We start from the raw sequence: 14,712 nt of genomic DNA, 5'->3' as shown, positions 1-14,712 counted from the left end.
CGGAAGTATCCTTAGCCACATAACTCACTTTGGTACTTTCCCAGCCATCGGAATACCCCTTCACTGGAAAGTCCCATGTCAGTAGAGGTGTGCTACAGTTCTCTCACTACAGGTTGAGATGAGCGCCAACCAAAGGCAGTATCCACCTGCAGCAGCTCTCTCACCAGATAAGGAACAACAAGCATTTATCAATGCTAACATGTTATGTATAGTCACAATTCATTGATGTCACAATGTTTTGGGTATATGTCCATGAATCCCCACCACCTATCAATGTGGGATTCAGCAATGTAATTGCTGGGTAAGTTACTTATATGAAAATGACATTTTTATAAAAAAAGTAAAGTTTTATATATACTTACCCAGTAATTAAGAGTAGAGCCTGCCCTCCTCCCCTCACATGGACATTTCAGCAAAAACAAGTTGAAGCTCTTTTCCTGAGTTGTTCCTCTCCTTCCCAGAAAGTGGGCGGGGCCTTGTCACCAACTCAGACAGAAGAAGAAGAGTTTAACGGCGAATTTCAAAGTTCAAGCTGCTGTCGAGTAGAAACTACAGCAATGTAATTACTGGGTAAGTGTATATAAAACTATTTTATTATAGAAATGTCATTTTTATAATAAAGTTTTATATATACTTACCCAGCAATTACAAAATTAGAGCCTTCCCTCCTCCCCTCTCACGGACATTGAGGGCATAAACGAATTGAGCTCTTCAGCTGTGTTGTACCTATCCTTCCCCAAAAGTGGCCGGGGCCTTGTCACCTACATCTCAACAATAGAACGCTACCATGAATTTCAAATTTTTAGCTGCTGCACGAGTTAGAAAAATTGGGTATGTAATTACTTGGTAAGTATATATAAAACTTTATTTTTTTTAGAAAAATGTCATTTTGGGGTGGGTGCTTGAGTGTTCCTCCTGTCTTTCACTGTAAGCTGAGACTTGTGGGACCTTAGAAAGGTTTACAGCCATGTAGTACATATATTCCTCAAGCTTTTGGAACAGTGCCAGTCAATTCTGAGACAATTCTCCCACCTCAAGGGCAAATACTGAAGTTCAAAAAGTAATTTGTATTTTTTCTAGATAAACAGATCAGAGCCTTTTATTATAATCCCAACTCAACTAACCCCGCCTAGTCTCTGCTGAAGGAAAAAGTGACAGGATATCGATAGATGAGTTGGGGCTACCCTGCCACTCACCTGCCTGCTGCCAATTAACCACTTTGCTGAAAAGCTTCAGTGACCAATTCCAGCTCACACCAGCGCCATTATGCTACCATATAAAATGCTCTAGTTTGCATATATAGAAAAAATACAAATTTGGGTTACTTATGTATGTAAACAAGTGGTGTGTGTGCTTTGATGACCATTATCCTAAAAATTATGAATTATACCAAGGAATTGTTTTCAACAGCCTAATGTTGCTTGTATCAGTTTTACATTCTGAATATTTTGCCTTTTGCAGGTGATGCTTTTGTGCCATTTGATGCACTGGTCAGCAGACGTCGAAATGAAGCTCGGTGTTCAATGCTTGTGGAGGTGGCTGGGGTTAAATCAGCCTCTGATTTGTACCAAGTCTGCTCTGAGTTTGGATCTGTTAAGAATATGTTCCATTACAAAACAAAAGCTGGTCCTGGAACAAGGGTGGGTACATGACCAATGAATATGCTGTACAGTATAGGATTCTAATATTTTTTATTGTGATACTGTCAAGTTGAATTGTAGGTGTATAGTATACAGTTATAGTCCTAAGTAGAAAGTTCTCACAGCGTGTAAATTTCTATTACATAAGTTATGTACAGATTTCTGAAAGAAAGCCACATAAAAATTTTTTTTAATTCTTTATGCAAACTGGACGCTGTACAATAAGCAAATTGTGGGCAGTGCAACTACCATTGATACTAGCATATCAAGTCCAATAAAGGTCTTGAGTACATCAAACAGGAAAATTTAGAAAGAAAAGAAATATTGATGAGAGAGAGAGAGAGAGAGAGAGAATGCTTAGAATATATACTTAAAATATCTTTTTATATATGTAACTTACCAAGTAATTACTTTGCTTACAGTTTCACTCACCGGCAGCTTAAAAATTTTGAAATTCGTGGTAGTGCTAATTTCTTTAGGGTAAGAGAGGAACAACTTCAGCAGAGAGCTCAATTGTAGTTCAGTTGTGAGTGGTCAGCTTAGATTTTGGTTTTCAGCACTTTTCCATTTGAGATTCTCCTTTTGGTGAAGTATTGGTAGCCTACGGCATTGTATTTCTGTTAGGTTCTCTTAGTGAGACCATTTTGTCACAATTTAGGGCTTTTTTTCTTCAATTTGACATTGATTAAGACTCCTATTGTTGACTTGTTAGATTTAGTATGCCTGACTGTAGCACAACTAGTTTACATTATTACAGCAAAGACTGCAATCCGAGACTCAGTAAAGCGAAGTATGACTCTCGCACTATGTGTACAGAATGTAGGGGACAAGAGTGTTCAATCGATTTAACCTGTGATGACTGTTTAGAGTGGGATGCTAAAAAATGGAAGGTTTTGGGGTCTCATTTAGCAAAACTGGATAGGAATAGAAAATGTGAAGCGGCCGCTAGAGTTGAGAGTAAGACAGTAGATAGCAAGACTGTACATAGTTCTGCTAAGTCTTCTGATGATAATATTCCTGCTTTATCTGTGCCTGCTCCCACTGTGTCCCCTGTTCCTAGTCCTTCGATTATTCAACCTGCTCCTTTACCCAGCTCCCTTGCTTCCAAACCTGACCCCCTTGCCAGCCTTGAGTCAAAGATTGTGAGGAATTTTGATGCAAAGATGATGTTAATAGTGGATATAGTGACCCAATTAGGGAATTCAGTGTGAGTCCTTATGGACAAAGTAGAAAGAAAAAGTGTTAGTGAAGTGTCAGAGGAGGAGGTGGCTGCTCATCCCACTGACTCTCCTAGGCAAAGGTCACTGGCTTACTCCCCTACACATGGGAGCAGTCATACTGGAGGCCCAGGGGAGGTCGGTGGGGTCTGCACATTATATGGTTGTATTTGGTGTATGATTCCACCCATTGTTGACTTCATCGCAGGTTAGCGAATATTGAAAAGGTATTTTGACTGTATAAATTGTGTAGTGGTCAAAACAGGCCATTTTACAATATATATATATAGTTAAAGTATCATTACTTCCCAGTCCTCCATGCTTCCTTTTATGAAGCCCACACAGAGCCAGGGAGACGCACCTTAAGATGTTTCCTGTTAATTAAAATTTGACAATTGATTTGTCAGGGTCTCAGTACCCTCACTCATGAACCCTCTCCAAAGCGTCTATGTTAATCTGTTTTTATGACTCTGCTGGCCAAAAAACGCCTCTTTCCAGGCAAAACCCTTGCTTCCTGGCAACCACGTGAATTGCCTGCAGCGGAAACTAACAGGAATCGAGCTTGAAGAAGTAGCACACCTGAATAGGCCAGGGCAGCAAACACTGATAGGAAGGAGAGGTCACGTGAATAAGGCTGGACAGGGGCCAACAAGGACAGAAGCAGACAGGACACTGACCCAGTGATATGCAGCTGAGGGATACCTCGTCACCCAAGCAACTACTCACCTCTTTGTCTGGCCGACAGCCTACCATCCAAGTCCTAACCTAAGTGCCAGTGTAGAAGTCCCACTCTTCCGAGATTCCATCGATGCAGCATCCATGGATCTTTGCTTTATCTGGTACTCATCTCATTCCGTTTCCTTTTCCCTCTTGTATTGTACTTAGATCATGAATAATTGTCAGTAACCATTTATCAGTGTTAAAGAGTAATTTACCTGATCATAATTTGACGTCAGCTCCTTAAGCCTTCAGGATTCCCTTTGTAAAGGTTAGTCTGTGCTTTGGCTTACTCAGTGATCATGTTCCTTTCTCAGTACATTGCAGAAAGGGTGTGTGTACCACTGTAGAACCATCTGCCTCCACTGTGCCCTTATGTCCATAAATCAAGCTATTCCTGTGTTATTCATCATATTTCATTCCATATGGAGTGGCACTCTTAATCTTTTCAATTGTATAATTTAGCTTGAAATTTTTCTAAAATTTTACTTCTTATAACGTACTGTTTTATTACTTAACACACTTCATTGAACTTTTGAACACATTAATAGAAAAAATATTAAAAGGGGGACTTTTTGGGTGGGCTGGAACAGATCATCCTGATTTTCTTTAATTTTTTTGGGGAAATTTGTTTCATAATTTGAACAAATCGCTTTTTGACCAGCCTTCTGGAATGGATGAAGTTCCCATATTCGCGGGGGATGCATACCACACGCACCCCCCCCCCCCCCCGTGAATAGCTAAAATCCGTGAATACTTAAAACCCCTCTAAAAACACTTACAACTACCCATTTTGATAGCTTAAACCAAGAAAAACCCTGTAAAAATGCTTATGCCTGAGTATTTTAATAGTTTTATCACAAAAAGTGCATTTATTCATGAAAATTATATGAAAATACAATAATTAGTGAATATTTCTCAGTGAAAAATACCGCGAATGGTCGAATTTTCCGTGAAAAATGGCTAGATATGTTCCACAGAGAAACCCGCGAATGCGTGAGTCTGCGAACCATGAGAACGTGAATACGGGGGGTTTACTGTATATATATATATATATATATATATATATATATATATATATATATATATATATATATATATATATATATATATATTATATATATACACACATATTGTATATAATATATATATACAATATATATAACTATATATACATATATATATATATATATATATATATATATATATATATATATATATATATATATATATATATATATATATATATATACACATATATTGTATATAATATATATATACAATATATATAACTATATATACATATATATATATATATATATATATATATATATATATATATATATATATATAATATATATATATACACACACATTGTATATATAATATACATAAAATATATATATTTATATATATACAATATATATATATATATATATATATATATATATATATATATATATATATATATATATATATATATATATATATATATATATATATATATATATATATATATATATATATATATATATATATATATAAAGTTAAGTATACCTTAGTTTTACCAGACCACTGAGCTGATTAACAGCTCTCCTAGGGCTGGCCTGAAGGATCAGACTTATTTTTACGTGGCTAAGAACCAATTGGTTACTTAGCAACGGGACCTACAGCTTATTGTGGAATCCGAACCACATTATAGCGAGAAATGAATTTCTGTCACCAGAAATAAATTCCTCTAACTCTTCATCAGCCAGCCACGGGAATTGAACTCCGCCCATCGCGTGACAGTCTGAAGCTCAACCGACTCGGCCAACAAAGGGCTATATATATATATATATATATATATATATATATATATATATATATATATATATATATATATATATATATATATATATATATATATATATATATATATATATATATATATATATATATATACACACACACATATTGTATATAATATATATATAAAATATATATAACTGTATATACGAGGGTAAGTCAATAAGTATCCGCACTCCAATTTTTTTATTTAATACAACAGCAATACAAAGTTTACAATAACATAATTTTTCAACATAGTCACCCTGCTTTTCAATGCACTTGGTCCATCGTTGCACTAACTTTTTGATACCCTCAGAAAAAAAACGTTTTCTGTTGAGCATTGAGCCACGTATGCACCGCTTCCTTCACCTGCTGATCGGTGGCAAAACGATGGCCTCTTAAAGCATCTTTAAGTGGACCAAACAGATGGCAATCAGACGGGGCGAGATCAGGACTGTATGCAGGATGTTCCAACACCTCGAAATGAAGTTCCTGAAGAGTGTTAATGGTATGGGTGGCGGTATGTGGACAGGCGTTGTCATGCAACAAAAGAACACCTTCCGACAATAGATTTCGGTGTTTGTTGCGAAGTGCCGGCTTCAACTTGTTGATAAGCATATCACTGTAGCGTTCACTGTTTACTGTTGACCCTGTTTCCAGGTAATGTTCCAGAATTGGCCCTCGTGAGTCCCAAAAAACTGAGCATCACTTTTCCTGCAGAGGGTTGACTCTTGAATTTTTTTTTTACTGGAGATTAGGGGTGTTTCCATTCCATGCTCTGGCGTTTACTCTCTGGTTCGAAGTGATGAATCCATGTTTCATCTCCAGTGACAGTTCGTTTCAAAAAAGTATCCCCTTCGTTAGCATGACGGTCCAGTAAGTGCTGACAGATTCTCAAACGATTGCGCTTGTGTTCTTCACTACGAGTAAGTTGTTTTGGAACCCATCTCGCACAGACTTTATGAAAGTTGAGCCTGTTATGCACGATTTCATATGCAGAACCATGACTAATGTGCATATCATAAGCTACTTCATCAATAATCAATCGTCGGTTATTCAGAATCAGGGCTTGGACTTGTTCAATGTTAGCGTCAGTAGTGGCTGTGGCTGGGCGTCCATCTCGTTTCTCATCCTCCACGCTTGTCCGACCACTTTTGAACTGCTCAGTCAACTCATAAACACTACGTCGCGGCAAAACATTGCCCCCGTATTGTACTGAAAGTCTTCTTTGGATTTCAGCTCCTGGTACACCTTCAGACCACAAAAAATGGATTACAGAGCGTTGTTCTTCTTTGGTGCAAATGGAGAGTGGTGCGTCCATCCTTACTTCTCAACAGCGCAGAGTGCACCGAAGTGGTAACACTGAAACCAACCACAAGGGAGGAGGGCGGAGCCATCTACAACCCGGCATAGCACACAAAGCCATACAGCCTATTCACAAACAATTAGAATAAAAGTGCGGATACTTATTGACTTACCCTCGTATATATATATATATGTGTGTGTGTGTGTGTGTGTAAACATACACATATACGTGCAGTCTCTGGGTATTGGTGGGGGTTCTGTTCCCGACAGTGTGACGATAACCAAAAATCGGTGATAACAGTCCTTATTGGTGCCGATAACCAGGGATCGGCGGATATCAGCGCCAAAAATCCAGTTATCGTCGTTGCTAGACGAGGGCCATAAAACCAGGTTGCTGATAACCGATGTCACCAGTAACCAGGGACTACCTGTAGTAATACATATATCAAGTTGATGCTGAATTTAGTATTACTGAAAAATGCATATACTGTACTGTAAATGCTGCAGTTGAGGAAAGTAGGATCCTGGTCCATGACAGAAAGAGTTCTACTAGTGTGACAGCACCAAATGAGATATCTCATCTGTATCTCCCATTAATTAAAAATTTAGGGTAATGGGAAGACAAGTTTGATACTGTATTATGTCATGAATGGAAATATATTGTAACAAACTCCAGATTTTTCTCGGGCCCAAAACTGACTTTTTAAAATTTATAAACCCTTAAAGGATGGGCTAAATATATCTCATGGTTGGCCAATTTAAGAAAAAACACATCAATGGAAAGAGGAAGATATGCAAATGCGCATGGTATAAGAAAAAAAATTCCAAAAATTTTTTTCATACCTTCCACAGGAAGCTGAAAGTGACTACTTACAAGCCTGTGTGGGGCCTCTTTTACAAGACACTCATCAAAATATGTTAATTTTACTTAGTTATGCATGATGCATGTTTTTTTTAATAATTTTTATTTTTATTTTATTTTGTAAAATTATAATTACAGCTCACACAATATCATAACAGATAAGAACTAAAGTCATTAACAATTCTGAGTATATTTGTTGTAAAATATTTATGAGGTTTTCTGAGATAGGGAGATGCAGTAACTTTTTGTGAGGTATACATTTTTTTAAAAATGTTTCTTTGTACTTTTATTTGCAAAACTACAATTATAGCTGACATACTATCTAAAAGATAAGAACTAAAACCAACAGGAATCCCTGGGTATATTTATGAGCAAATAAATAGACATCCTAGAGAGGCAGATAGGCAATACATTCCCCTCTGAAATTCAAGACATACTGATTGATGCCTCTCCTCGAGCTGAGCTAAATAGTTGCCATAAGTCATTTTTGGCCCATTGAAGTGCTTTGAACATTTTTCGTACTAAATTCATCCAAAACAAATGGTGCGTAATATTAATACTCGTATTAGGACTCCCGTCCATCACCCAAAACCTGTTATAGATACTCATATGAGGATTCCCGTCCATGAAGGGTTAAGGATCCTTTTTCCAGGCTGGCTCAGTGCCAATTACCAGGCAAGAACCAGTCACAACACAAAATTCACAAAGTAAAAATCAACTGAAAAAAGAGGGATTCTAAAAACACCGACATAAATTTAACAATTAATTTTAATTTACAAAAACTTCATACAACACAAAAAGTCCCTGAAAGGCTGCCTTCAGGAACTAGAAAAATACATATGCAACTTTACAAAATAAACACTTAACCATCAAGAACCTACCTAACTTTTATACCTAGAGTCAAGGGGAAAGAAAGGCGTAAGAGATAGAAAACCACACACTTACCTGAGCATATGACAAACAGAGACACAGGGAGAAATAAACCTTAAACCTAATTATTTTACAATAATCACTTGTTGCCATAATGCACCTTACAGGTACAAAATTTCCGAAACTAACGATAAGACACAATACTGAAGAAGTAACAAAGATGTTTATATTGTAAGAGACCATCGCCCCGACACCGTCTCTTCCAAACACACGTGTGTGTTTGTGCGTTCGTCATCCATCTGAGGGGACAAGACAAAAGAGCATCTCATTTTCTTTCTCTGAAGGAACGAAATTTCTACCATACAATATTTCTGTCTGTTTCTCCCTAACCATTGTTGTCTTGATATATGTACAATCACCACTACTTGCATTGCCGTGCAAGCATTCTAATCATGTACTCATAATGTTCCACCGAATCTTCTGTATCAAACTGTATGAGTGTTTCTGTTTGTGAAGACGCCAAACGTCTTGCCATTTCACATATATTATGCTACTGCATTGTATTCATTAATCTGTCTGGAATCTCATGCAATTGGCCATATGTAGAATTTCCTGGCCTTTCCATTGATATATGTTTCATCACCGTATGTTTATTGTCTCTCAGTATCGCCATCTGTTTGTCTGCCGACAAACACAGATGCCCGAATCATTACCTCTGTTTTCCCCTGTCTGTGTGTAGATGCTACTTTACCACTCGCACACGCCAATAACATCTCCGAAGATTCTGTACATTCATTCAGTAAGGAACTACCAATAAACCAGTCGACACAAAGCTAGTATGTCACTCAATCCCGTCCTTACAATATAAATGGCTGTTCCACTTAAGGATCACTGGAGGACCACTGAAGGATCACTAAAAGGTGTCCATGCACCATGGGATCAACAGGGGCATGTAAGTGGTTACAAATAATATACAGAGGGGGAGAACACAAATAGTTTGCTTACCATTCTCCACCACTAGAAGGCCCCCAGACGACTCCAGGAGGTCAAACACACAGCTAAAGCCAGCAGCAGTGGTAAACAGCAGCTCAAAAGCACAAGGAGTGCTAAACAGGGAGAGGCAAAATCAGTCCATTGGACCCCCTCAATAATGACGAAGGCTGCAGGGGTGGAAGCACAGGACTTCCAGTAGAAAAAGTTAGGTATACCTTAGTTTAACCAGACCAGTGAGCTGATTAACAGCTCTCCTAGGGCTGGCCTGAAGGATTAGATTTATTTTATGTGGCTAAGAACCAGTTGGTTACCTAGCAACAGGACCTACGGCTTATTGTGGAATCCGAACCACATTATAACAAGAAATGAATTTCTATCACCAGAAATAAATTCCTCTAATTCTTCATTGGCCAGTCGGAGAATCGAACGTGGGCCCAGCAAAGTGCTAGCTGAGAACTATACTGACCTGTCCAATGAGGAACTACTTCCAGTAGAAAAAGCCATAAGAAGAATACTTAATGACCTCCTCTGTTGGGGAGCTGATACTCTCTCCATGCTGCCCAAATACACCCACCACGTAAAGTGTGGGCCAAGAAAGGAGAGCGAAAGCGTAATCACGTAATGGGCAGCTCAACAAGCGAAGCACTGAAGATGGGTAGTCCACTCAACAAGACATGAAAAGGAAAGAGATTTGCTGAATAAACACTATACAAATAACCAAATATAAAACCTTGGCCGGGGATTAAAGAAAGTTCCAAGAAAACTTCATAACTTAACCAAATCTTAATAAAATTATATATATGAAAAGCCATGAACAAAATATTTAAAGCAATTATCACAATATGGAAAAACAAAATGCAGAGTATCCCACAGGCTTGAAAAGGACATCCTCTCGATATGGGACCACCTTGACGTGAGGGGCTTTTGAACCCAGGAATTTGATCCCGGGTTTGAGTCCCATATAGTATTATATATTTCATTCGATTAATTTTTGTGGAATTTTCCATGTACTAAAATTTATTGGACCTGATAAATAGGAAAAGATATCTTAGCTGGGAATGGGTTTATATCCAAAGCTAAATAGTGAGAATTGTGGTAGGACCATCAGCTGCCCAATAATGTTCGGATCTTAGAGTTATCAGATTGATAGCTGAAAGGTGGAGCGATTCTTTAGGGTTGGACCACGGATTCCAGGGGCATCTGGTTCTAGGGATAGGACTCTCGGCATTCTATCTGGTTTGCCCATGATATGATTAGGATGGGGACGATTGTATTCTTGAAATACTCTCGGTCCTAGCAAGCGGGTTTGGCTTACACTTGGGCCGCTCTAGTCATGTTTGTCACCCCGTGGGGTAGGGTAGGGGCGGACATTTGGGAGTCGGGTCTCACTTGTGCCATCGGTGGAAGAATAAACTCCATGAAAGGCTGATTATATCTTTTTAAGGTTTTCAGATTTTTTTTTTCTCCACTCTTGATGATTAGTCAGTCTAAGGATTCGAGTACCTCTGGGCCCTTTGATGGTATTGTTCCAGCACAGTTGATGACCGCTGCTCCAGTACAGAGCAAATTTTCTAGCATGGAAATGGACAGTGCTCTTGATAATCCAAATAATCAAAATCAAGGTTGTATTAAAACTTTAATACCTTATAAAACTCCCAAAAAGAGTAAATACCGACATGACCCAGCCTTGAGTCACTTCGACTCCCTCTTTGGGAGTGGAAGTTGGTCAAGGTTTCTAACCATGGAAGCTGACCAAAATATTTCAGCTTTAAAACTAGAAGATTGTTTATTAAATAGACATCCAACGACAGATATGTTGTTCAGACAAATAAAAAAAAAACTTGGCTTATAGAAGCCACAACAAGAAGTCAGTCTGAAGACTATTTGTCTTTGAGAAATATAGACAGTATTAGCATAAAAGTGAAAAAACACAATACTATGAACAGCATTCAGGGTACCATTTTACTTCCTGAAAACAGTAGGAAAATGCTATTAGACTCTCTCAAACAAAAATACCCAAAGGTCCAAGATTGTGAGGTATATGCTGTACCAAGTAAATACAGCAATAAACAAATATTAAAAATAGTAAAAATAAAATTTGAGGGTGAAGATCTACCTCAAAAAATAAAAATTGTAGGCCAAAATAGAGAGATGAAACCCTATGTCCCAAAGCCACTGCAGTGTCAAAATTGCAGTAAGTATGGGCACACAAAGAAAAATTGGCCTAATGAACCGATGTGCGGTTATTTTGGATCTACTGAACATACCACACAGTGGAAGTGCAGTGAACCAAAGTGTGTAAACTGTGATCAGAATCATGCCAGATCCAAAGAATGCAGGTATTATATATACAATATGGAATTGAAAATACTACAAGAACGAAGAGGGATGTCTATAAAAGAGGCTAAGTTGGAATTAAAAGTGAGAGAAATTCAAGATCCATCTAAGGAACATACATATTCCTCAATAACAAGAGCATATAATGAAACACAGATGCAAACAGATAGAAAGTAACAGAGCACAGAAAAGTAAATCTCAAGAAAAAATTTATTATTTAGAAATAAAAAACTAAAATGGTAAAGAATAAAGAAACAGGTACAAATGAGATGGATAATATTTTATCCAATTTATTTGAAATGTTAATGCAAATAGAAACACAGGAGGATGGTACTACATAAGTAGCAGAGGAAGGTCATGATGGACTGGAAATTAAAGATAAAAAAAGGTCTTTGGAGAGAACACCACCCGAAACGAAGAAACCAACTATTATCAGAGAAACATCAGTTAAACCAAAGATAAAGGAGATGAAAAAGGAACAAAAACAAAAACAAGCTAAGAATATACCTTTATCTCCTAAAATAATAGTAAAACCTATGAAGGCAGATGTCGAAAACACTGAAGAAGTGAAAGAGAACCATACCATAGATAACAATGATTATGTCAAAGGAGAAGAGATTACTCCACCTCCGGTAATTGGTACAAGAGCAAATGAAAAAAGAAATATACATGATAATACATGTGGATGTAATGATTGTTTCATCGAATTATGCATTAACAAAACGTAACAAAAGATGGTTTAACAAACATTATAAGAAATTGTATGAAATATAGAAAAAAAGAAACAGATTTGAGTATCCATGAAAAAGGTTGCATGTGCATTGAGCACTTAGTATATTATAAAGAAAAACAAATGAATGTCGTGAGTAAATTATTAGAAAAAATGCAAATTGATAATACTGTACAAAAAAAGAGTAAAACTCAACCGCTATAACAAAATATTTTCGGTAGGTATATTATACAATGGAATGTAAATGGTCTACAGACCAGGTTACACCTGGGAGAAGTACAACGGTTATTAAAAGAATATGAACCAAAGATATTATGCTTACAACATGTCAACAAAACTGTGTCAACAATAGGTAAATATGCCTTAGCATCAACATCACGAGAGGAAGAAGGAAATTTAGGTACTGCTATATATGTACATAACAAAGTATGTTACGACAAAGGACCTGTAAACTTTACTGATCTGCCAATAATGAGTAATAGAATACGGATAAAAAACCAAAATTATTTAATTTATAATTTATACAACCAACCTAATGAAAATTAGGACATTGACAAACTTAAGAAAAATAGTAATGCCAAGGAACCTGCATTAATAGTAGGTGATTTTAATACCCACAACCTGATGTGGGACTGTAATTGTACAGACTCAAATAGAGCAGGAAGTAGAATAGAAGAATTCATAGATTCAAATGACACTTTGTTGTAATGTTTGCACCGTTATATATTAGTCATTACATAAAGTTTTATATATGAAAATGTGCGCAATTTCATGTAGAATACAAGGAAAAATAACCCATGGTTATAGCTTTTATCAGTTTTTAAATATTTTCATATAAATCACGATAAGTGCCAAAATTTCAACCTTCGGTCAACTTTAACTCGACCGAAATGGTCGAAAAACGCAATTGTAAGCTAAAACTCTTACATTCTACTAATATTCAATCATTTACCTTCATTTTGCAACAAATTGGAAGTCTCTAGCACAATATTTCGATTTAGGTGAATTTTTGAAAAAACTTTTTCCTTACGTCCGCGTGGTAACTCGGCTGAACATCTCAGAAATTCTTTTGTCACTTTGTCATAATGTTTGCACTGTTTTATATTTGTCGTTGCATAAAGTTTTATATATGAAAAAATGTGCACGTTTTATATTTCGTTGCATAAAGTTTTATATATGATGTAGAATACAACAAAAATAACTCATGTTTGTAGCTTTTATCAGTTTTGAAATATTTTCATATAAATCATGATAAATAAAAAAATTCGACCTTTGGTCAACTTTAACTCGACGGAAATGGTCGAAAACTGCAATTGTAAGCTAAAACACTTACAGTCTAGTAATATTCAATCAATTACCTTCATTTTGCAACAAACGGGAAGTCTCTAGCACAATATTTCGATTTATGGTGAATTTTTGAAAAAAAACCTTTTTTTACGTCCGTAGCGTTTAATTCATGCATCATTTTGTGATAATATTTTCTCTGTGTTGCATTGATCGTTTTACAATTTGTTATATACCAAAATCATCGCAATTTACTGTACAATACAAAGAAATAAAAATAACTTGTTAACTTTAACCGTTTTGCTCACAGTGCGATTTGTATACAATTATATATGAAATTTTTTTCACGCTGTCATATATTTCAATATTTATATATGATAATGATATTTTTTCATTTCTGATGGTTGCATACTAAACTTCAGGCAATGATAAAAAGGAGCCAAAAATGAACTCTTAATCTTAAAAACAAAGCGTGCTGTGATTTTTGAAAAAAATTTTTTCCTAAAAGCGCTAACTCCTAAAGGAACATACTCGACAGACACTTTTGTAAATAGAGGCTCGGCGTTTAAGGGTTAACTTAACTGTATGTCCAGCAGACATAGTAGACAGATTGGATTTGAATACAGTTGACAACTAGCACACAAGTGATCATTTCCCAATATTAATTTCCTTTTTACAAAATAATCCCACCAAGCATGTCTCAATATAACATTTATAAAACAGATTGGGAGCAATATGAATTCCTCACTAGAAATATCCCTCCATTTGAATATTTAAAAAACCACAATGAAACTAGTAAATTTCTTGTGGATTTCATTAAAAATGCTGCTGATAGAGCAATACCAAAATCAAAAGCTCATCCAACAAAACACGAAGTCCCATGGGTGTCTGAGAGATGAACAGAAATAATAAAAATAAAACACCAGA

General features: G+C 36.3%; 1 protein-coding gene across 1 annotated transcript in view; it reads left to right on the top strand.

Annotated features, from left to right (window-relative positions):
• LOC136854164 (poly(A) RNA polymerase, mitochondrial-like) overlaps window positions 1–14,712 on the top strand; it is a 133,890-nt gene that overhangs the window by 18,822 nt on the left and 100,356 nt on the right. Inside the window, exon 2 of the mRNA XM_067130435.1 lies at window positions 1,462–1,640. Within this exon, the coding sequence (XP_066986536.1) occupies window positions 1,462–1,640 (179 nt within the window). The remainder of the gene's footprint in view (window positions 1–1,461; window positions 1,641–14,712) is intronic.

The sequence above is a fragment of the Macrobrachium rosenbergii genome, chromosome 3 (genome assembly GCF_040412425.1).
Source record: "Macrobrachium rosenbergii isolate ZJJX-2024 chromosome 3, ASM4041242v1, whole genome shotgun sequence".
In the NCBI taxonomy this organism is placed as follows: domain Eukaryota; kingdom Metazoa; phylum Arthropoda; class Malacostraca; order Decapoda; family Palaemonidae; genus Macrobrachium; species Macrobrachium rosenbergii.
The sequence above is the reverse complement of the archived record's forward strand: the minus strand, read 5'-3'. Positions and strand labels throughout refer to the sequence as shown.